Source organism: Typopeltis vanoorti, chromosome 12 (genome assembly GCF_054136105.1).
Source record: "Typopeltis vanoorti isolate ZY-2024b chromosome 12, IOZ_Tvanoo_1.0, whole genome shotgun sequence".
In the NCBI taxonomy this organism is placed as follows: domain Eukaryota; kingdom Metazoa; phylum Arthropoda; class Arachnida; order Uropygi; family Thelyphonidae; genus Typopeltis; species Typopeltis vanoorti.
The window spans coordinates 62506399-62528436 of record NC_143560.1 but is presented as its reverse complement, the minus strand read 5'-3'; the positions used below and the strand labels follow the sequence as shown (position 1 = coordinate 62528436).

Here is a 22038-nt window from a genome sequence, read left to right as displayed (position 1 = left end):
GTCACTGGTCCATTTTGGCGATTTTCCTCGTAAAAGTATGGACCGATGATAAAAGATGCTGTAAATCCACACCACACTGTGACTTTTGGCGAGTGGATAGGCATCTGCAGACACACGTGCGGATTAGTTGCAGCCCAAATGCGACAGTTGCGTGTGTTAATATCGCCGTTCAAATAAAATTGCTCTTCGTCACTCCATAAAATCTGCCACGGCTATGCATCATCCACTTTCATGCGTGTTAAGAATCTCAAAGATAAGTCGATTCATTTGGTCGCATCACCAGGGTGCAATTCTTGAACATGACTGATTTTATAGAGGTAAAACTTACATCTGATGTAGGATTTTCCACACCATTGTGTATACGATATCCGTTTGCCAGGATATTGCTCATGCACTGCTGGTACCCTGGACATTCGTCATCTCCTGTTCCACAATAGCTGTTGCAACTTGTTCAACTTGTTGGTGATTGATTGGTTTGCATCCCCTGTCTACCTGCACTGCTAGAGTTCCAGTAGTTTCAAGTTGCCGAATCAGTTTTCGTAAGTTTGTTATGCCAATCGGTCCTTTTTGAAAATTTTTCATACACCGAAAATCACGAAGCCAAGCACTAGCATTATTGTTCCGCTGATAATAGAGTTTGACTAACAAAGCACGCTCACGTAAGGTAAGAGGCATCGAAAAGCAGTTCGTCTACGAATGATAAGAAATCTCACAGGCTTTCCTTTATTGCATGATCGCTCACAAGAAATGCAATAATGCAAATTAATGCATTTTACTTGGTAAACAGTGCCAAAATTTTCCCTGTTGGCGACTTTTGGTACTTTTTTTTTTTTTTTTGTTAAATCGAATTTCCATATTCTACTGTGTACGTCTACCGAATATTGGTGTGTTTCGTCCAATACATTACTCACTAGAGGGCTCTGAACACTTGACATTATTTTATAATCACTCGGGTACGTCAGTATGTAGTTGAAATCCTCATGAGCAAAAGATTTAGTCAAGCAATGATTGGGTGAGAACCAGTTTCAACACAAATAATAACAGTAAATCTTAAAACTAAATTTGGAAGGCTAAGAGTTGTTCAGTGCTATGCCCAAACTGAGAATGCATCTTTTGAAGCAAAAGAAAAAGTTTTACAGTCTACTTGGTAAAACCTTGATGATTGTAATGAGAGCTTACTTCTCATAGGTGACTTCAACACTAAAGGTGCACAAATAATGAGAATCATCAAGGTTTTACCAAGTAGACTGTAAAACTTTTGGGTGATGTAATGGGTAAGCATGCTTTGGGAGAGATGCTATATGTCCGTTTTACCAAGTAGACTGTAAAACACTGGGTGATGTAATGGGTAAGCATGCTTTGGGAGAGAGAAATGTAAATAGTGAGAAACTCAGCCTGGTTGGCCGAGTAGTTAGCATACCTCCTCCCCTCTTCAACCAACAGGTCACGGGTTCCAATCCTGCTATGTGCTTGTGTGTTTGTGATTATCTTTAGGTGGAAGATAAATTTCATCACCACCTAACCACTTATTTGGAGGCCTGAAGTGGTTGAAAAAGTTCCATGTTTGGTGGGTAGGGTAGGGTTTCTGGACAATGTAAAAATAAAAAAAATACATAAAATTGACAAAAATGAAAAAAAAAATCTTTGCACCCATGGTACAGATGTACTATAAGTTTAGTAATAATCTTTTATGGGTAGGTAACCATATTATTAAAAAAAAAATTAGTCAAAGGTGCAGGAAAATGTTACTAGATGTCCAAAATAAAAGAAGTGTTGATATTGGCTCAGATCATCACATTATAATGGGATCTATGCAGTTATATATTTGAAAAAATCATTAGAAGAAAAACATTTAATAGATGGAAATTTGATGTTGCTAAATTACAAAATGCTGAAGTCGTAATGAGTTTAAAATAAAGTTAAGGGTAAATATGTATAGTAATTTTGATGGAGGAGAGAATATAAGGAATGATGATATAGAGTAAAAATTTAAAAAGGTAAAAAAAAAAAAAACTCCTAACGATACAATGAAACATGTTTTAGGATATGCTAAAAGAAAGAAAAAATAATAGTTATCAGTGGAAACTTGGAGAATGGTGGATGAATGGGAAAAAAAAAAGCTGAAATTATATACAAGAAATACTCCCTAAAAGGAAAACAAACTTAATGATAAATATATGATTTTAAGTAAAAAGTTAAGAGAAGTGCTAGAAAATATAAACGGCAATGGTTTAAAGAACTGACATCAAGGGCACGACAAGCTACAGACAAGTATAATAGTAGAACCTTACACAGTATTATATAAAGACTTTCTGGAGAAGCCATGCAAAAGAATGTTCCAGTGAAGGATCTTGATGGAAAAATTCTAGTGTCAATAAAAGAACAACTGTAAAGGTAAAAACAACATTTTAGTTAAATCTTGAACAATTGTAGTGATAGAATACAGACAGAAATAAAAGGAGGAGTAGATGAATTAAAAATTGATACTGGCCTACCATCTAAATTAGAGATTAAAAAAAGGCTCTTAAAGAAATAAAAAATGAGAACGCAACAGGACATGATAGTATCATGGCAGAGGTTCTAAAATCTGACACCACAGCTATCACAGATATGTTCTATCCACTATTCCAAGATATTTGGTAAAAAGAGACATTCCTCAGAGCCTGGAATAAGGAAATAATAGCAAAAAATACAAATTATTACAATTTAGGAAATTTTAATAATTGGAGGACATAAACATGCTATATGTTATTAGCAAAATTTTCTGCAAAATCATTCTTTTAGTGGAATCTTTAATATTTTAAACGAGGGCATGAGAAAAGAGCAGTCTAGTTTTACACAAAATAGATCATTATTAAGAACAGTAATCGAACAGTTGGGTGAATTTAACTCTCCTTTATATTTGCTCTTTGTGGATTATGAAAAAGCCTTCAATTCCATTTGCTGGAGATTGTGTGTAGAATATACTTCAAAACAAAGGCATGCTACAGAAGACAGTAAACCTCATAAAGGAAGGATATAACAAATTTTCATGCCAGGTGTTGCATGATGGATATTTGTCACAGCCCTTTCAAAACTGTATCTGGAGTACAACAAAAATGTCTGCTATCTCCCTATTATTTATAATGGTGCTAGATCACATTCTAGAACAGACAGAATGAAACATGCCAAAGGAATATCATGAAAAATAAATAAAACTTTGGGTAATCTAGACTATGCAGATGATGTATGTCTAATTGCTCACGGACATGCAGATATCCAAAATAAATTAACCACATTACAAGAAGAATCACTGAAAGTTAGCTTGAAAGTAAATACATACAAAATGAAAGAAACGAGAATCAATGTGAACAACAAGGCATCAAGTACAATCGAAAATGGAAAAAAATGAAACTGTTTCAAATTTTACATATCTCAGCAGTGTTTTATTTGCAGATGGAGAGCAGTAGAGATGTTGATATAAGGATTCAAAAGGCAAGAAGTGTAATAAGCAAAACTTAGTAGCATATGGAAAATGAAAAAATATTCACACAGATACAAAAAATAAAAATATTTAATGCATGTATTAAATCAGTTCTTTTATTATTATTAACATCTGACCTCCATGCAGTCAGAGACTCATCATTAGAGGCACACACTATCACACACAATGCTCATCCAACCATGCCTTAAACTGATTCAATGTGTCTACATTCACAACACATTCAGGCAATCCATTCCATTCACACCACTCTCCATAAAAAGAACCTACTCCTCACTCCTCTGCTCACACCCTTCTTATACAATTTTTAGTGATGACCTCTTGTTCTACATCCCCATCTTCCATTCTATGAAAAATCTCTTCTATGTCAACCTGATAACAATCCCTGACTGGCAGTTACCATTCTGCCATTTTCATCCATTAACATCATCTTACCATAATTATTCTTCCTTCTATTTGCCACATATCTAAAAAACTCTCTAGGGTTTTTCTTTTTTGATTTGCCAATTTCTGCTCATACTCTACTTTTGTTTTCCTTACTAACTGAGTCACTCTCCTGGCTTGTTCTTTATAGTTTTCATGTAACTGATTATTACCATTATTCTTCTTGCCTCCAGAGTAGTATCTTCTTCTTCCTCCAGATTTCATACTTAAGCCCCTTATTTATCCATTTTACACCTACCTTATTTGGCCTTTGGAATACATTCACACATGGATGCTGTTGTGTATTTCTTTGTCAGTTCCCAAGAAGCATCTATTTCCTTGCCACTCAACTCCTCATTCCATGCTATAGCTCCAAGCTATCTCCTAAGCTTGTCATAATCACCAGCCTTGTACTTCCACATATATCCTTTCCTCCCAGTAGTCTGCATATGGCTAGCCACAACTGGGTGATCACTTCATGATCACTCTCACCAGCTGGAGGAAAGTGCGAAACCCCACTCACAATTACATCCTCTGATGAAATGATCAGACCTAAAACTCTCAATTGTTGCGTGTCCTCTTTACATGCTACCTGAGATAGTTATCTCTCAAGAACTTGAGAAATTAATTTTCCTTATTCTTAAATGCTATCTCTTCATTCCAGTCTATACTGCCATAATTTATATGGATGAGAAATGTGGCTAGTTTCAAAGGAAATACAAAGAGAGCTACAAACATTCATAAATGTATGTCTGCAGAGCATACTTTGAATTTTGATGGCCACAAATTATTACTAACGAAGACTCTTATTACTAATGAAAAATAACAAATCAACAAAAGTCAACCTTGAAATCAGAAAATGAAAATTTATATGGATTAGACATACGCTTAGGGTAGATCATCAAGAAATCTGTCATGCAGCCCAGAAATGGAATCAGCAAAGAAAGAGAACTCCTGGCCACCCTAAAAATACATGGAGGAAATCGATTTTAATGGAATGTGAGAACAGTTTTTGCTGAACTAAGACCAATGGCAAGGATAAGGAAAGCTTGGAAAGCATTTATAGGATCAATCCAATGATCCTCTTGGAATCTGAAAAGAAGGATAATATTAATTATAAAAAATTAATTACAATAAATAAATAAAAGATTTAATTGATTGACCTATGTAATGAAAAGCTAATAAAATTAAATATTTTTGCCGTTCTAGAAGATTCTATTGTGCTCCCATCGTAATTCAGAAATCAGATATGATTTTGTATTTGTGACACTTCTCTGTAATTCTTTTCTTTCTTTTTTTTTTTTTAGGCTGTATTTCATCAAAGCAAGTTTTAAAATTTAAGTTCAAGTATTCATTGAATAGTTGTATGCATTTATTTATTTGTTTTACAGATAGTTCAGTCCCAGGAGGTCCAATAGGAGGACAGACAAGAATTTCTCTTCGGAATGAACACTTTTCCTATATCATTACATGGTAAACATTTTTCACATTATTTATTTATATGGCTGTTAAATAATAAACACTAGACAAATAAATTTTCTTGTAGAAAATATGTAACAAGAAAAGTTTTATGAAAGAAATCTCTTGAGAAAGACAATTGATCTGAAATTCTTAAATACCTCTTCTACGTCTTTATTTCTAGAATTTTCTGTGAAGCCATAGTTTTCATTGTTCAATTTCCCATTTTGATAGATTGATTGTCATGCTTAGTGTGGATTGTTATAGCTATTCTCTCTTTCTTTCTGCTTGATTTCTAGTGCTGAATATATTATCTCATATTTATTCCTTGGAAACATCTCACAGTGGTGGTTATTAGTCTCAGTAACATCAATTATGTTGGCATAGTATTTTCTCTAATGCTTAGGCTGGCTGTGTCTCTTTTCTGTTGAAGTTGCTTGCTGATGATGTTTCTGTTTTCATTTTTGTTGAGATTGTTCCAGGCTGGTTGACTTTTCATGGTTCCTCTTATTCTTTGATATAAACCGTTAGGCCTTGTATAACTAGCAACACCTCATCCAGCATATATTTGATGATGTTATATGATAACGTACATGTGGTTTTCACAATGTAAAGTAAAAAGTCGTGAACTGTTGAATTATTAAATGCCATTAATGGAGTACTTATTAGAATACATTTATTAGAGTTAAAATGGAAAGAATTTTGTGAGTTGAAGGTTAGTATAACAGATCTCAGCAGCATTGCATCTGAGGCAGGAGAATACTGACCTAGAAAGACGAGTAGTGTGAAGGGTAAGGATAACAAGTAGAATGTAAATGAAAAAGAATAAAAGTAGGGAATGTGGAAAGTTTGAACTATTGTGAAGTTTTTGGAGATGATCTTAGTTAGAAGGATGAATGAGTAACTTGCAGATAGAGATAGTATGTTGAAAGAGGAGGTGGAATGTCTAAGGAATGAGTTGAGAAGCTTGAAAGAAGAGATTAAGCAAATGGAAGCAATGAATGCAACGTGAATCAGAGTAGGAGTAAGAGAGAGTTATGGGAATGATAGAAGAGGAGAGAATAGAAACAGTTGAAGAGAGGGAATGAGAAAAATGTGAGGGAGTGCTGGAACCAGGGATAGAGAGATGCCAGGACAGCAGGTAAGTAGGGGGAACAAAAAAAGAAAGTGTTAGAGAGAAAGAGAGAGAGTGAAGGATGCAGGTGAGCAAGGAAGGAACAGAATGATAAGATGCATGATGTATGGAGACTCAGTGATCCTTGGCACAAAGATAGAATGCCTGGAGGAATGATAGTGTGGCTATGGCAATTAAGCGCGATGAAAGGATGGATGAGATGATTGTGATGGTGGACACGAATGACTTGAGAGGCAGTGTGAATCAGGTGGCAAGAGATCTGAGGTTCATGCTTGAGGTTGTATGGAAGAAGACTCAGAGAGGGAAGATAGTGTGTGTGTTGCCTAAGTATGATAATGACAAGTTGAGGAGAAGAGTATTAATAATGAATAGTATAATAGCCAGAATGTGTCAAAAGAGGCTTGGAATACATGGATGCTTAGAGGGCATTTGAGGACAGAAAGGAACTGGAAAGAGAGAGAGAGAGAGAGACCGCTTGCATTTGAATGAGGAAGGACATAAGCTTCTGGGAAGATTCCTGGTTTCTGAACAAGTCAGTGCAGGGAAACTAGAATTATCAGGGTGAATGGTAGCAGGGGTGGCCTCTTGTGGGAATAGGTGCTTGGGAGAAGGGGAATACATTGGGTAATGCTGAATCCAGTGAAGTCTGGAGGAGATAATGATAGGTATAGAAACAGTGACATTTTATTCTTTATACTAATGCCAGGAATATCTGGAATAAAGGAGATGAATTGGTGGTACTGACAGCATCAGCCTATCCAAAGATTATTGTGATCTCTGAGACATGGTTGACAGAAGATGATATACTAACAGGAACAGAAGTACAGTATTTTTCGACAGAATAGGAAGAGAAAAATGCAGTGGTGGAGTACTGCTTATGATAAGTGAAGACTTATGTCCTCTCAGAGTGGAGTTTTTGGAAGGCAGTGGCATAATGGTTTTGAAAGCATATGGTGTGAGGTAGAGGTGGGCAAGACAGGATATTTAGTGGAGTGTTGCTACAAGCCAGAGAGCATAGAGAGTGAGGAGCAGATGTTTAGGCATTTGAGCTTGGCAAGCGCAAGAAGAAGAAGAAGAATGATTGTTGTGGGAGATTTTAACTACAGCGGTATAAATTGGAAAGAGGAAATTGCGTGTAATAGTAAGGAAACAGAATTTCTAGAATCCTTGAGGGACAAATGTGTTAGGCAATGTGTAGTAGAAGGAACACAATGTTCAAGAGTTTTGGATTTGGTCATAGCATCAGAAGAGCTGATTATAACTGAGATGGCAACTATGTCCCCAGTTGGAGAGAGTTACCATGTGGTTTTGACTTGGAAGATGAATAGACATGTAGGAGTATCAAAGAGAAAGGAATGTATATGGAATTATAAGGCAAGTGATTATAATAGTCTTAGATATCAACTTGGGGCAGTTTCATGGAGGGAGGAATTGGAAGGGTAAGATATCATTAGTGCTTGGGAAATTGTAAAGGAATATTTATTAGCAGCAATAGTAATCTGTATATCATGAGTGAAGAAGAGGACACAATTTGGTGTAAAGTGGATGACAAACAATATCAAACAGTAACTGTGGGTTAAAAAGAGGTTATGGAAGAGATATAAGGAGGGAGATGGAGAGCAGATGCATGAAGAATGAGACTCAGGCCAGAAGAGTGATTAGTATTGTAAGGAAGGCAAAACTGGAATATGAGAAGAGATTGGCCCTGAGATCCAAAGAAAATCCTAAGGAATTTTTTAGTTATGTGGCCACTAGGAGGAGAAATGATTGTGGAAGAATGACATTGTTAAATAAAAATGGGAATAGAGTGACTGATGTAGAGGACATAGTAGTTTTTCAATGAACATTGTATTGGAGTATTTCATCCTGGAGAAGTAAGTTTTAATACTACAGGGATAGGCAGGTTTGAGGTTTAGAAGTGCAAGAAGAGTGTTTCGAACACTGGGTACTCTGGATATCAATGAAGCAGTTGGACTGGATGGAATTTCACCACGGGTTTTGAGAGAATGTGCTAAAGAACTGACACCGCTATAGAAAGTCTAGCCAAGGGAAAGGTACCCAGGGAATGGAAGAAGGGTAAGAGAGTGCCATTACATAAGGGTGGTAGCAGACTGGAAGTGTGAAATTATAGACAAATTGCAGAATATCAGAATAGGTGACTAGTTTGTGTTTCATCAGTAGTTGTTAAGATCTTGGAGAAATTAATGAGGGACCATATACAGCATTGGGTAGATTGTGGGGTGCTCTTGCATTAGTAATATGATTGTCTTTTATAATTAAAGTGACAAGAGCAGTTGATGAGGGCATATTCTGTCGTTTTGATTTTACAAAGGCATTTGACAGGGTACCACATAATAAGCTGATATTTAAGTTGCAGCACATGGGTTTAGATGTCAGGTTAATGAACTGGATTCAGGATTGGCTATCTGATAGGTATCAGAGAGTTGTGAATGGAGGGGGGGACAATATCAAGGAGGCAGAATGTTATTACAAGTGGGGGAACCCAAAGGGCTCAGTACTGGGACCTGTATTGTATAACCTTATATAACCTTATATCAATGACATTGTCAATAGACTGCAGGGAGATATTCAGCTGTTTGCAGAGATGTGAAACTGGGAATGATTATTAGTAATAATGTAGATGTGGTAACCCTGCAAGAAGATTTAAATAAACTAGGCAGATGAGAAAACGAATGGGGGATGTCAGTTTAATGCTGCAAAATGTAATCTCTTGAAGTTTGAGATAAATAAATGGGAGGCTGCATACTCTGTTGGAGGAACTGTACTGGAGGAAGTGGGGGGGGGGGGCAAGGGATCTAGGGGTGATTACTGATAGAAACCTGAAATTCAGGGAACAATTGCAAAGATGTTGAAGGTAACCCAGAAGATTGCTGCGGTATTGAGGACACTGACCTGCAGAGATAAAGGAGTGTCGTTCCATTGTATAAAGCCATGATTAAACCACACTTGGACTATTGTTCTCAAATTTAGTTCCCCAGGATTTGAAGGGGATAAATTAATTGCAGAATATCAGAACTGTACAATGTTACCTATGAAAACAGGCTGAGAGAATGTGGACTGCAGAGTTTGGATGGAAGGAGAGTTGATATGATTAAGAGTTTTAAACTTTTGAGAGGTAGTTAGAGGGTTGACACTGGGGAGTTCTTTTGCTTTGTGAAACAGGAGGCAGGAGTGAGGACAAGGAGCCATCCCTGGAAGTTACAAAAGAAATCTGTGAGCAAGATGGTGAGGAGTGGTTGAACCGTGGAATGCATTGCCTGATAGAGTGGTGAGAGCACGACCGGTCAATGAGTTCAAAGAGTGGTATGATAGGCTTCTGTTTTCTAGGGTGGGCCTTCCATGAAGAGCCTTAACAAAGTTATAATTTTTAAGAATACACTTTATTTTTTAAATTAATTAATAACATCAAATAACAGAGAATAGCATCCATAGTTCCTATTGTGCTAGTGATAGAGCCAGAGGGGAAAAATTACCCTTCCCTTCAAGAAATCAGGAAAATGTAATTTTTTTGAATTTTTAGTTAAATAGCAAAAATGAACATATCCATGTCTTTTTTTTTTTTAATTATACTACCAAAAAAATTGATAAATGCTATCATTAATAAGTTGAAATAAAGTATTAAAAGAAAGGATAACAAATAACTAGTGTTAGGTTGATAAAGTCAACTTTACAATCATTGGTTGTTATTACAAGAAATTGGGTTTTTGATTGGTCATTAATAAAATATGAAAACAACATAGCAGAGAAGACATTGGATTGGCGAACAGAAGAAACATTTTTTCAGAATTCCCCATAAATAAATCTGTGTTAGGGAGAAGCTAAGGAATTCTTATGGTGAGGCCAAAAACTTATTTGTAGAGGCAATTGCTCCATTTGAAGAAATTAACAAAGGCAGTGCATGAAAACTTTTGCAACATCTGGTGGCAAGTAAGTTAACATTTCTTAATGTCCTGATCTCAAAACCATCATGATGGTACATGACAGAATTTCATGCCGGCTGGGGAATAGCCTGATTAAACAAGGCCCCTGTTGTTTTTGCCTTGGAACCAGAGCAAACAGCCAAAAGTCAGCTACTGGAACAAATCCTAAAACTTACCTCAACTCGACCAGAAATGCTGAAGTATGGAATTATAAAAGTCTTACAGTGGCTGCACTGCATAATTCAGAAAGCCTGGATGGAGGGACGAATTCCCAGTAATTGGAGTAGAGCTCTCATAATACCCATATATAAAAAGAGAAATAAAACTGAATATTAGAATAACAGAGGCATTTCATTACTTAGTATTCCTGGTAAGATATATGCAAGTATACTTGAGAAACAGTCAAGAAGGATTGTGGAAGAGAAGCTTGGTGAAGAACAAGTTGGATTCATGCCAAATATAGGCTGTCAGGATCAGATTTTCACTTTATGACAGATAATTGAGAAATCATGAGAATATAACAAAGATCTGTATTTAAGTTTTGTAGATCTGGAAAAGGCATATGACAAGGTGCCAAGAGAGAAGCTATTCAAAACGCTACAGTTATATGGTGTGAATGGGGCATTATATCAAGCAATACTTGGTCTTTATTTAAGTTGTAAGTCAGCAGTTAGAATTAAAGGAAGTACAGGAAGTTGGTTTAATGTTAAATCTGGTGTCAGACAAGGATGTACATTATCCCCTCTCTTATTCATTATCTATATGGATCACATTATGAAGGAAAGTGGTATTAAACCTGATATCAAAATTAGAGGTGTCAATCTCAGCTCTTTTTGCTTTATGCAGATGATGTTATACTTCTAAATAAATCTGCTACAAGTCTGCAAGATTTCCTGACTAAATTGAATAAATGTTGTAATAGATATGGTATGAAGGCCAGCATTAAACAGACAAAGACAATGAAAATTAGCTTCTACAGGACACATGAGCAAGCATCACTATCAACAAAACAGGCTCTGGTGTTTAGAACATAATGACTGCTCCGTAGAGAGCATCATTCCATTTGTGTAGTTTGGTAACACTGCTGAAATGGCCTGAAGCTGTTTCTCCTGGTATTTCATTGGATGGTGCCTTGAAGGTCGAGCACCGAAAGATATGCAACACTGTTGGATATTGCAATTCTTCTATGTTGTAGCAGTTTTGTAGCAGATGTGTCTCTTTTGCACTGTTACATCATTTTCCTGAAATATCATGTCTTTCCCACATGACGAGTCTGCACAGAATCATATTTCAAACCCATTGGAATACCTTTGGTATGCACTAGTATGGCTTGGTGGTGTGCATCCAGTTATGTACATAAACTACTGGTTGTTTTGAAGGAAGGAGGATTGAAAATGTGATAATGGTCCAAAGAAGGTGCAGTTTAGGTTTTTCCAAGATGTAGTGCTCTCATTTCAACGTAGAACATGCACACACACAGTAAGTCCTTGATTTATGAAGTTAGTTCATTTTGAAGGTTTCTATGCAAGTTGAAAATCTGCATAAGTAGAATGGTGCTTGACAAATTGTTTCAATGGACAATTAAAGCTAAACAGGTTCTTTATGAAAAGAAAACTTGGAGAAAATTATAAAGTTTTCTCAGTGTCCTTGTAAGTAAACTAATGCAAACAATATATAAGTAATACTGTATATATTACATTCACAATCTATACTAGTACAGTTTGTGTCACTTCAGTTTTTTTTTTCTCTTCCTCATGAATCAGTTCATAGCATGCAATAGCCTCTTGGATTTTCTCTTATATAAGCATAAGACTTATTGACATTTGTTGTTGTTGCATGCCTTCAGTCCAACCACCAATAATTTTTCCCTTTTTTCTATTAATGTGCTTCTTTTTCTAGAAATGATCATGAATTGCATTACCAGTGAACATTTCATGTGCTACATATTACAAACTTTATCTTTTATAATAGTTCTAACAGTCGATCTATTCATTTTATAAGCTTGTGCAATGTCTACAAAGTTATTATGGTTTCATGCCATTTAATAATATCTACTTTAGTCTTCATGGCTATGATGTACCACTTCTTAGCACTGTGAATGCATGTATTCACAGCATATGTTGTAAATACATGCATTACTTTTAGTTTCTCAGGCTTATTTAGGATCTATACTAGGTTTTTCAAATTAAAGTATTGCTATTCAGGGCAGTTTGTACAGAGAACTAGTAGACAAAATACTCTCAAACTTGGTGGGTACCCTAACCAGATCATGCAGAAGAGAGTTTGACAAAAAATGACTGATAAGGGAAATATGGCACTCTGAGTGGGAAAAGATAGTGAATTTTGCATGCCATGTGAGCCATAAGGCGATGTAAACAAAGGAACGAAACTGACTCTATAGTCATTCGACTTCCACGATAGGTCCTGCTTTGCCTGAACCTGCCTTGCTTGAAGTGTTTCTAGGAATGAGGAAAATGCTGCAGCAGCACTTTGCAAGTGCAGATCCCTATCGACTTTGCAAAAGGCCATGACACCAAATGCAACGTGATGCATGGTTTGTCGATTTGAAGAGGCAGGCAGTTTGACAGTCTAACCAGGAAGAGGATGTAAATCTGAAATTCTGCAAATGACTGATGTTGCAACTGCAGTTGTTGAGCAGTCAAATGACAAATGTTATAGGTTGATGCAGTGCATGTACCATAGCAAGACAATTAGATTTGCCATACACAACAGTATGGAAAACTTTCTATAAAGTGTTGTAGTGCTATCTATATAAACTGAGCTGCAGCCAAAAGTTGCAAACAGATGTCGGCATCCAAGAAATGTTTGTGTTAACATTTCTAGCATGCATGGAGGTGGGATGAGGCTTGGCCTAGGAACATCCTATGGTGATGAAGTTCATTTATATATTTATGGAACATTAAACACTAAAACTGCCACATCTGGACTACAGAGAATTACAGTGCATTTCAACAAGTATGGATAGGATTTATGGTCAAGTTTGTTATCTGGACATTTTTCTTTGAAGAAATCCATTGAACCAGACCTGTGACCTTCACAATCACGGCTGTACATTATCGGGACATGTTGAGCACTTTTGTCATCCTGCAATTGTAGCAAAGAAGGTGCCTGAACACAACAGTGTTGATTCAAAGTAGAGCACCTCAGTTGTTGAACTTCACATTCTCTGTGAAGTTCAACAATTATTACATCAGCATTTCACAGAGGATAGAGTAATTACTCACTAGTTTTCTATGAAATGGCCACCGTGTTCACCAGACCTCAACCTTTGTGACTTTTGGCTTTGGGGTTATCTCAAAGCATGGTGTATCAAGGGCAAAGTTCTTCACCTGGCAGATATGAAAGACAAAATTGCACATCATGTGCAAAAACTTTCAGCAAATCAGTTGTGTTCTGCTGTAGATAATGCTGTATGGCAATATCAGTTATCATCAGTTATTGGTTCTGCACAAAGGCCAATATTGAATGTCATCTCCACCGATCATCTGGATCTTCTTGATAGTTCCTTTCAGCCTGTCAGCTCTATGTGATATGTTTTTTGTATCACATTATTTTGTGAAATGAGTGAAATAAACATCATTGAATATTATTATTATTATCATTATTATCATTATTATGGGCAACTCCAAGGAGTCCTTAGACTCATCGAGGGAGGCCCTAAAACATCATGTCAAGAACTATTCAGCATTAGCACAGTATCTGTCATACTTTGCTTTGAACTCATTCACAGGCATGGCACCCACAACCAGTGGCACACTCAGGATTTAATCTTGGAGGGGGCCGAATACTCAAGATCTAATCTTTTTTGGGGGGGGAGAGCATTCATGATTTAATCCTGAATGGGGCGGACGAGTTGAGTAAACAATTTGAGAATACACACAATGCATTGCATATGACCTATGACTGAGCATCTGCAGTGAACGCCAATGCATGATACCTGTGAATCTCTGGCCTAACTCGGGCAAAGTATCGCCTGAGTACTACTTCGTTCACCTTGCATTCACAACGGCTGTGATTCCCGAGAGCCAGGGGGTATTCCCCTTATGTGACTGCTAATTCATAAGTAGTATAGAAATAGAAGACATGACACAACATAAATAAAAAAATAAAGAATTTTAATTAGGAAAAGATTTTTGGAAAATTTTCTAGTATTTTTTCCTTTTTCTTTTGGGGGGAGCCAGGGCCCCTTGGCTCCCTCCCTGGGTGCACCAATGCCCACAACAGACTCTGGCAGCTTATTCCACTCATTCACCACTCTCCAAGACCAATAAGTACAGTTATCATTGGCTCTGAATCATTTCACAGTCACATAACATCTGGTTCACATTAATGTAATTTTCCCTCACTTAGAGCATCATATTTCCTATATCAATCATTTTTGAACTAATTTTTTTTTTAATTATCAAAATCTCTTCCCCATGATCTGGTTTGGGTACCCACCAAATTTGAGGGTATTTCAGCTACTGGGTTGTCTCTATAGATTGCTCTGAATAGGTGTACTTTAATTTGAAACACCTAATATTTTGTTTTCAATAAGTACTATATAGGTTCACTAAGAAGACACAACTTGCACTGTAGAAACAAAATGGCAATGATGCTGTTAGCTGTATGCTCTGACCTAGTATCAGGGAAAGTCATCTCTCAGAGTGCTGCATGATAGAGGATATTGCTGTTCTAAGCTGCAGATCCATGCAAATCTATCTCAAATCCATGTAACTTGAATCATTGTAGGTTGGGAACTTGCTGTGTATATATTTATAAAAACATATCATTTGGATTTATGCTTGATAACTTTTAGCATTGCTTCTGCTTTGTATTTTTGTACATTAGTTATGCAAAATTTAGTTATACCAAACATGCTTTACATATTTTTACAAATAAACATTAACATAAATTCTGAGATATTATTATCTTTGAAACTGATTTATAGTTTATTCTTCTTCTTCTTGGCTTCGTGTATTAGGCAATTATTTGCCTGTAACATTTTCAAGGGTTTAAAAAGTCTTTACAAAGTCTAGATTTATAGTTTATAAAAGTTTTATTTTTTCACTACCATCTTTGTTCTGAATAGTCATCATATTTGAAACTTAGAGTGATTAACAGTTTCTTATCTAAGAATAAAAAGAAAAGTGGATTAACTAGGAATAACATCCTTAATTTAATTTAAAATCATGAATTAATTATGGACCTGAATTTAATTGCTAATTAAATATAATTTTTAGTAATTGAATTACGGTGTTTCTTTTCAAAGAGTTTCACACATCTCTTCTAGAATCTCTTATGTTAAAAATCAAAATCAGTTTTATGTTTTTGTATCATTTTTAGGTATTCCTTAAGTGGATTGACAGCATTTCTTTGGTATCGTCGTTTTGTTCGAGGCTTGCCACTCATGTAGAAAAATTTATCTATCAAATGTATGTATTAAATATGAGAAATAAAGGAAATATTGATATTTAAAAAAATTGTTTCCACATGGCAAGCACACTAAATTTAATAGTTTTAATTTCATAATTGAAGAAAAGAGTGTGTCCCTGACTGGATCGACAAATTTCAGCTTATTTCTTAATCTAAAAAATTGGTTCATCTACAAGAAAAACCATGGCAAGTTAAATGTTGATGGGTTACCTCTGGAAATGAAAACATGTTATCTACCCTACCAGTAAGTCTTCCACAGGAATGTGTGTACTAAGAGCTGAAGGGTGGAAAATTTCCACATACATGAAATGCTTGGTTTGATCTAGTTTGGCTTGATCTAGTGTAGCTATATTAAGTTCATCTCCTTAAATAAAAAGACTAACTTTATTGGACTTAGAAATTTAATCCTGCAGAGGTCATGGCTGATCTGACAGATATAAACAAATTGTTTTAATATAAATATTCTTACACATATCCAGAGTATAGCTTGGAGGTCATGACTAGCTGCACATGCATATATTATGAGTGATATTCCACAGTATTTATGCCATCAGTTTGGTTTAACACATGTTATGTAAAGGTGTATGTGATATTTGATAGTAACTTGTATCTGAGAGATACCGCAAACCCCAATGTCAGTATTATTATTATTATTATTATTATTATTATTATTATTATTATTATTATTAATATTATTATTACGGGCAACTCCAGGGAGTCATTAAAGAGAGGCCCCAAATCATATTCATCACAACTATTCAACATTCATACAGTATCTATCATGCCTCACCTTAAACTCATTCACTCTCACAGCATCCACTACAGACTCTGGCAGCCCATTCCACTCATTCACCACTCTAAAAGTAAAGAACCCAGCTTTAACACCTTTACTAACCACACTATTGCCCAGTTTCTATGGATGTCCCCTAGTCCTCCCACAACCAGCCCTGTTCTCAAAAATATCTTCTGAATTAATTTTATAGAAACCCTTCGGTAATTTGAATGTCTCAATCATATCTTCCCTCCTCCCCTTTCAACCAATTTTTGCAACCCACAAATCCTCAACCTGTTCTCATAAGATTCATTCCACAGACCTGCTATCATCTTGGTCACTCACCTCTGGATCCTCTCCACCTCCTCCCCATCAAGAAGAAACCTAGGTGACCAAATCTGGGCACAGTAGTCGAGATGGGGTCTTATCAAGGCTCAATACAGAGGAACAATAACCTGCTTGTCTCTGCTTGTCAACGTATTCTTCAGCAACCTTGATGAGCTGATTTGGCCACTTTTGCAATGTGCCCCCTAAACTTCAACTCCTTATCCACCAACACTCCTAAATCTCGTGCCTCATCAATTTCCTGGAATACAGTTCCACCAATGTAGTAAACTGCTGCTAATCTTTTCACCCCAAAATGTATAACCTTACATTTTGACACATTAAATTGACATCCATTCTCCTTAGCCCAGACCTCCAATCTATCCAAATCATCTTGCAAAATTTTGACATCATCTGCATTCACTATTGCCCTACCCAACTTTGCATCATCCGCAAACAAACGAACTGTTCCTCTCAGATCCTTTCCTATATCATTAATGAACAAATTAAACAGCAGTGGTCCAAGAACAGATCCTTGTGGCACACCACTAGTCATGGGCCATCATGTGGACTCTACTCCTGAATAAACCACTCTCTGATATCTCTCCATCAACTACCCTCCTATCCATCTCACCAACCCTATATCCATCCCTATATGCTGCAATTTACTGATTAGAATTCCATGTGGTATCCTGTCAAGGGCCTTAGCAAGGTCCAGTAGAATCACTGTAAACCCATTACCCTTATCCAGTTCAGCCGTCACTGTGTTATAATACGTGAGCAAGTTACTGAGGCATGACCTACCCTTCACAAAACCATGCTGTCCCCGATACAGTATCCCATTTTCATCTATCCAATCTTGTATTTTCCTCTTGACTATTTTCTCCAAGACCTTGATAATGATTCCTGTTATGCTGATTGGCTGGTAATTTTCAACAGCAGCCTTGAAACCACCTTTATCCAGCGGAACTATTTTCCCCTCTTTCCACCCCCTTGGGACTGACCCATACCCGAGGCTCAAATTAAAGTATACCATCCAATCCCACAGATATATTGACATTGAGGTTCTCTAATAGACTAGTTACCTCTACTTCATTCATCACAATTCCAGTATAAGCTGTTGGTTCTTCCATTCCTGCAATGTCACCACCTGGATGATATACTCTTGCAAAGTGCTCGCTCAGTAATTCCACTATATTGACTGATTCGTTTACCTCCCTACCCTCAGCATTTTTTAAGATCATTCTGCCATGAACATTTTTCTTTTTACTTGAAACATATTGAAAAAACTGTTTGGGATTATCTTTAGCCTGCATGGCCAATTTTCTTTTGTAATCCACTTTTGCTTTTCTTACCATCCTTGTTACCATCCTGGCCTGAGCTTTATACTGTTCCTGTGCCTGCTGGTCACCTTTCTCCTTAAATTCCCTCCACAATTGTTTCTTTTTTTGCAGCTCAAGCTTAATAGTGTTATTCATCCATTTAACCCCTACTTGATTTATTATTTGGACTCTTGGTATACAGTCAACCATTGCTTCATGCAAACACTTCTTAACCGCCTCCCATGCACTATCAACTTCCAGCCCTTGCAGTTGTACATGCCATGGCACTGAACTAATTAAACTCCTAAGCTTGTCATACTTACCAGCCCGGTAATTCCACATGTACCCTGTCTTAATTGTAAATTCCACTCCTTTAGCCACCTCCCAAGTCATGACCTTATGGTCACTCTCACCAATTGGTGGCAACATGGTCATGTTCATTACAGCCACATTCTCAGTTGCAATTATTAGGTCAAGCACTCTCTGTCCCCTGGTATTTTCCACTACATGCTGTCACAGATAGTTGTCCCTTAATAACTGCATAAAATCCAATTCCTTCCTCCCATGTGCCCTCTCCTCTTTCCAGTCAATGTTACCATAATTGAAATCACCCATAATAATTACCCTCTTTCCACTCATTTCTTCTATTTGCCTATGCATATTATCCCCACCATCTATTCCATCACCTGGTCTATAGCAGCACCCAATTGTATATTTTGTTCTGCTAGATTCTATCTCACACCTAACAGCCTCAAATGTGCTCTTTTCTCTATCCTGCAGTTCAACGTCTATACTCCTTGGCTGCAACTCATCAGCTATCATCAATAACACTCCTCTCCCCTTTTTATTCTCCCTATCACTCCTGAACACGCTATACCCGTCGCATTCAATCCCTCTAGCTTTATCATCTTCTGTCAGCCATGTTTCACTAATACCAACAACCTGTGACCTGGAAGTGTCAACCAAGGCCAAAAACTCTTCCTTCTTGTTCCTAATACTCCTGGCATTAGTGTACATGAATTGCAGAAGCCCATTAGTCCCATCCCTACTTTGATGCCTTATACTAACTGTCCCATTTGGATTTGTTTTCCTTCATACTCGCTCGGGCATATTATACTCATTCATACACTCAACTGCCTCCCTAAAATATGCATATCTACCCTCCCCCGCCTTAATAAATCTAGTTTCCCTGAGTCTGTACATCCATTTCCACATCATTCATCAACACTTTTTCAAGCCTCCGTACGACAACTCCATTCAAATGTAACCCATCCATCTTATATAAATCCTTTTGCCCATCGAACTCACTCCACACATCCACAAATTCCACACCACTCTCCATGCATAACCCACGCATAAAGTCATTGGCAATTATGGCCCTCCTTCTAAACACTTCACTGTCATATCGCGATAAAATACTCACCATCCTAACTCTCTCACTCTTCTCTTTTGCTACCTCAAGTAATTCCCTCACATCCTCTATCATTTCCATTTTGTCTTCTTTCAAATCATTTGTTCCTGCCACGATTATCATCTCTTTCACCTTCTGTTTTTGCACTCTAATAGATTCGCTGACGTCCTTTATGTTCGCACCCGGATGGTACGATTTCGTCAAACTCTCAACTATCACACCTCTTAATAGCGAATCCCCATACAGCACTCGCTTCTTCATTTTGTTGACATTTACGAACATTCTATTATTTTTCGTAACAGACTTTCACGGTTTATTAGTCAATACGTTCAGCACACATTTTTCCATACGCTCCAGTTGCCTTTTTGCTCTGTATATCGCTCCACTCAAACGTGCGATTTCACTAATTCCATTTATCTCACTGTTTTCATTATCAATCAAATCATCCATTCGTTCTGTATTTCTACCTTCATTTACACTTTCAACGATGCTCTCACACCTATCTGGCACTACCTCGCAATTCTCTATCACACCGCCATTTTCTACATTCTGACTATCGTTAATGATATCACTCTCACCACCCAAAACATGCTTGAGATCCTCATTCTCCTTACATTTTCTGCACATATTAACTCCACTATCACCATCTAACCAGACTCCCACCGCTCTTCGCAAAGCATACATCTCACAGACAGCACATTTCATAAACTCGTTTACATCAAAGCTCTTAAACAAACTTGGCGACCTGGCCGCCATTTTTTTTTATCGGTGCCATATGTACGCTATCTTATCTTAAAAATAATAATTAAAATAACACAGAAAACACACAAAAATCACACAGACACACCAAGAAACAAAAAACAAACAATATTACGTAAAATTCTAGTAAAATTTCCAATGATAACACAAAATACTACTAATCTTTTCAGGAGCTCTCGACAAGCCGATGATCATATCAGTGCGACACCTAGTGTAATATTGGTTTAGTTGCTTTTCAACAAAGATGTTTAAGTTCATCTTTGTTCGACGAAGAGGAACTTCATAATGAACTTAAACATCATCAGGTTACATTTCAACTTAATGGATACTCTAAGAAAACTATAGACAGATTACTGTTTATCCTTCATCCACGACAGTATGAAGTCACTACGACTTCTAAGGGCAGCATTTCTTTGCCATATATCAGTTCTTTATCTCCAAAATTAGCTAAAATTCTGAAGAAATATAATATCAAGACATTCTTCACAATACTATCTAAATTTCGTTCCATCTTAAGTCATCCTAAAACTAAACACGATAATCTTAAATAACCTGGTGTTTATAAGATTCTTTGTGATGGCTGTAAGCCATACTTCAGACAAATGGAGAAATTTATCAAACTCCATTTAGAGGAACACCAGAGAGACATTACCTACAACAGAATTCGAGCCAGTGCCTTGTCAAATCATGTGTTATTTTCAGCGAACTCAAATGATGCAGGTTTCCACAAAAAATGTCAATGTATACCGATATTGTGATGAGTTAGAGAGTAGAATTTTAGAATCTAAGGAGATAGTTATCTATCCTGTCCATGTTAATAACAACCTAAGCTGCAGCCTACCAGACTCTCACAGGCTCCACCATTCAATGCTGGTGCTCTCGAGACCTTATACGTGCGCATGTGCATAATGATACAGTCAGAGTTCATTCTTCTATTTAAACTCTCGCCTTCATTCGCTTCAGTGTTAGATACATTACTCTGTGTTTTTAAAAAAACAATTCCTTTAAATTGGTTACTGGTATTTATATGTTTATCTCACACCCGATGAAGTCTAAGTTTAGGTGAAACTAGTAGGTAGTGTAATTAAAGTTTTTATTTAAACCTCGGTTCTAGTCATTAAAAAATTTTTAAATATGATATCAAACTGAGTCAATCTTCAATCAAACATATATATATAAATATATATACTTCATGTGTATAAATATATATATATCCCAGATATATATAAATATACCAGATATATATATAAATGCATATTCAAGTTCAATAAATGTACGAGGGCTGTTCAGTAAGTAATAAGACTAATTTTACTGTCGCGAAACCACTCATCACAATATTAATTTCTGTGGAATAAAGAAATGTTGCTGTCTGTATTAACAAAAGCGGTTGATAGATGCCGTATACGGGCTGATGTGCCAGAGTGTCACGTGACTAAATGCAAACTTGTTTCGGCGCGCCTACGAGCCGCGACCAATCGTCGAAATGGAAGTGCCCTTGGAACAGCGTTATGCGATTAAATTTTGTTGTGCATTTGCAAAACTCTGCATCAGACACTTTTAACATGATATGCGAAGC

At 36.7% G+C, this 22038-nt stretch overlaps 1 protein-coding gene across 1 annotated transcript in view; it reads left to right on the top strand.

Annotated features, from left to right (window-relative positions):
• The window catches only part of Surf1 (surfeit locus protein 1), a 152456-nt gene extending 136538 nt beyond the window's left edge, over nt 1-15918 (top strand). Inside the window, exons 8-9 of the mRNA XM_090401424.1 lie at nt 5296-5377; nt 15785-15918. Coding sequence (XP_090257550.1) covers nt 5296-5377; nt 15785-15854 — 152 coding nt within the window. The 3' untranslated portion in view covers nt 15855-15918. The remainder of the gene's footprint in view (nt 1-5295; nt 5378-15784) is intronic.
• Nucleotides 15919-22038: the final 6120 nt, after the last annotated feature.